The following is a 3,057-nucleotide window of genomic DNA, read 5'->3' as shown; positions in this document are numbered from 1 at the left end:
GGCTGGAGTGCAGTGGCCGGATCTCAGCTCACTGCAAGCTCCGCCTCCCGGGTTCACGCCATTCTCCCGCCTCAGCCTCCCGAGTAACTGGGACTACAGGCGCCCTCCACCTCGCCCGGCTAGTTTTTTGTATTTTTTAGTAGAGACGGGGTTTCACCATATTAGCCAGGATGGTCTCGATCTCCTGACCGCATGATCCACCCGTCTCGGCCTCCCAAAGTGCTGGGATTACAGGCTTGAGCCACCGCGCCCGGCCACAAATAGTAACCTTACATGATTGTGTTTCAAGGCTCAGCCTTCATCATAGTTTTCTGTCTTCTGGACTTAATTTGAAAATTATAAGAGATTTAGAGAACACTAAAGAAAAAAGAACAGATTTAATAATAGGGTTGAAATAACAGGATTTATGGGAATAAAAGAGTATACTTAACATAGATTATAGTACCTGGGGTGAGAATAAAAGAGATGGACTGAAATTACAGCATAAAAGGTTTGGTTAGGTATGATGAATAGTTTTCCAGTAATGACTTAAGATAAGTACTGGTATGGAGGTATGGGCTGTTGAAGAGAGCCTGGGCTGGGGCAGCCCTACAGAAACCCTTTGAGTCATACCTCGCTGTTGTTTTTCACAGTTTGAATTTGAATGCCGGGCTCGTGGTGCAGACATCTTAGCCTATCCACCTGTGGTGGCTGGTGGTAATCGGTCAAACACTTTGCACTATGTGAAGAATAATCAACTCATCAAGGTATGTGAAATGCCCTCAGTGCTACTCCCACTAGGTCCAGATACCCTAGTAGAAAACCTGCTAACCTCATGGTCCCCTAACCTTCAGCTTTCACAAATTAGCTGACATTTTAAAAATATTTTATTGCTTATAAATGGTTTTACAGACATTATCTCATTTTATCCTTAAATTAGCTCTGTTAGAAAGGAGCAAATAGTAACATGACTTTTTAATAGATGAGGAAAATGAACTTTAAAAAATAAAACAACATAGGCCAGGTGTGGCTCAGGCCTGTAATCCTAGTACTTTGAGAGGCCAAGGCAAGTGAATCACTTGAGGTCAGGAGTTCGAGACCAGCCTGGCCAAGATGGTAAAACACGTCTCTACTAAAACTACAAAAATTAGCCAGGCGTGGTGGCATGTGCTTGTAATCCCAGCTACTCTGGAGGCTGAGGCAGGAGAATTGCTTGAGCCCAGGAGGCATAAGTTGTAGTGAGCTGAGATCACACCACTGTACTCCAGCGCTCCAGCCTGGGCTGCGGAGCAAGACTCTGTCTCTAAATAAATAAATAAATATTTAAATATTTAAAAACCTAAAACAACATATTAGTGCAGAGCCAAGTATTCTACTCTAAAGCCTCTGCTCTTTTCACTATAACTCTCATTCTCTAAGGACTTGCAGCAACAACAGTGAGCCAAGCGGATTTTCTGGGCAGAAAGACTTTAAGAAATCGCTATTAGCTGTGAGGGAACATATCTGCTATGATTTTCTTCCCATGTGACTCTACAAGTGAAGGAATTGTGTATTCCTTTACTAAGTCCATTTCTTTACTGATATAGTATTCAATAAATCCAAAAGAAAAAAATATAGGAAACATGTAAATTATACAGCATAATTTAAAAAAACAAAAACAAAAATGAATACCCATGAACCAGGCAGTCAATTTTAGAGCTAGAACAGTAGCAATACAGCACACCTACCCTTATGCTGTCCCATCTCACTTCCTCAAAGGTAACTGGTAACCTAAATTTTGTTTTTCCCTTGACTTTTAAGAAATAGTTGTATTACATACATAGGACTCCCCAAACAGTATTAATTAGCTACTGCTTGTTTATAAACTCTATACAAATTGTATACTGTATATGTAGTTTGGAGGGATTTTTTTTAACTCATAAATATCATAGGTTGGGTGAGGTGGCTAACATCTGTAATCCCAGCACTTTGGGAGGTCAAGGCGGGCAGATCCCTTGAACGCAGGAGTTCAGGACTGGCCTGGGCAACATAGTGAAACCCTCTCTCTACAAAAAAATGCAAAAATGAACCAGGCATGATGGCACATGCCTATAGTCCCAGTTACTTGGGAGGCTAAGGTGAGAAGGATCATCTGAGCCTGGGGAGTTCAAGGTTGCAGTGAGCTGTGATCACACCTCTGCACTCCAGCCTGGGCAACAGAGCAAGACCCTGTCTTCAAAAAATAAAATAAAATAAAATATAGGCCAGACACAGTGGCTTATGCCTGTAATCCCAGTACTTTGGGAGGCTAAGGCAGGTAGATCACTTGAAGCCAGGAGTTCATGACCATCCTGGCCAACATGGTGAAACCCTGTCTCTACTAAAAATACAAAAATTAGCTGGGCGTGGTGGCGCATGCCTATAGTCCCAGCTACTCGGGAGGCTGAGGCAGGAGAATCTCTTGAACCTGGGAGGCAGAGATTGCAGTGAGCTGAGGTTGCACCACTACACTCCAGCTCTGGGCAATAGAGCAGGACGCCATCTCAAAAAAAAAAAGCCAACATTTCATAAAATACATTTTATCCAGGATTTAGTTGTTTATTAGCAGAAATTTATTCAATCTTTTACCAAAAACGAAAAATCACATCCATTATTTTAAGTTGCCATTACTGTATGTTATCATTTACTCATTATTCTACTGTTTGTCAAATGTTGTACTTACTTAGATATGAATAATATATACTCTGTCTTCACGGGCATAGAGAGATAATTTCAGCATAACATGACAATTAGAAAGTTAGAGATATACTTAAAGTTTTCTTCTTTCCCCACATGTATTATGATGGAGAGCAGAAGGGGAGTGGGGCCTGACGCGGTGGCTCATGCCTGTATTCCAGCACTTTGGGAGGCTGAGGCGGGCGGATCATGAGGTCAAGAGATCGATACCATCCTGGCCAACAGAGTTAGCCAGGCATGGTGGCGTGCGCCTGTAGTCCCAGCTACTTGGAAGACTGAGGCAGGAGAATCGCTTGAACCCAGGAGGCGGAGGTTGCAGTGAGCTGAGATCACACCACTGCACTCCAGCCTGGGCGACAGAGC

The 3,057-nt window shown here is 42.8% G+C and overlaps 1 protein-coding gene across 2 annotated transcripts in view; it reads left to right on the top strand.

The window, feature by feature from the left end:
• XPNPEP3 (X-prolyl aminopeptidase 3, mitochondrial) overlaps nucleotides 1–3,057 on the top strand; it is a 126,070-nt gene that overhangs the window by 50,911 nt on the left and 72,102 nt on the right. For both annotated transcript variants that reach the window (XM_011978791.1, XM_011978790.1), the window contains exon 6: nucleotides 633–746. In XM_011978791.1, coding sequence (XP_011834181.1) covers nucleotides 633–746 — 114 coding nt within the window. The remainder of the gene's footprint in view (nucleotides 1–632; nucleotides 747–3,057) is intronic.

This window comes from Mandrillus leucophaeus, unplaced genomic scaffold (assembly GCF_000951045.1).
Source record: "Mandrillus leucophaeus isolate KB7577 unplaced genomic scaffold, Mleu.le_1.0 Scaffold2, whole genome shotgun sequence".
In the NCBI taxonomy this organism is placed as follows: Eukaryota; Metazoa; Chordata; class Mammalia; order Primates; family Cercopithecidae; genus Mandrillus; species Mandrillus leucophaeus.
This window is presented reverse-complemented; position numbering and strand designations above follow the sequence as displayed.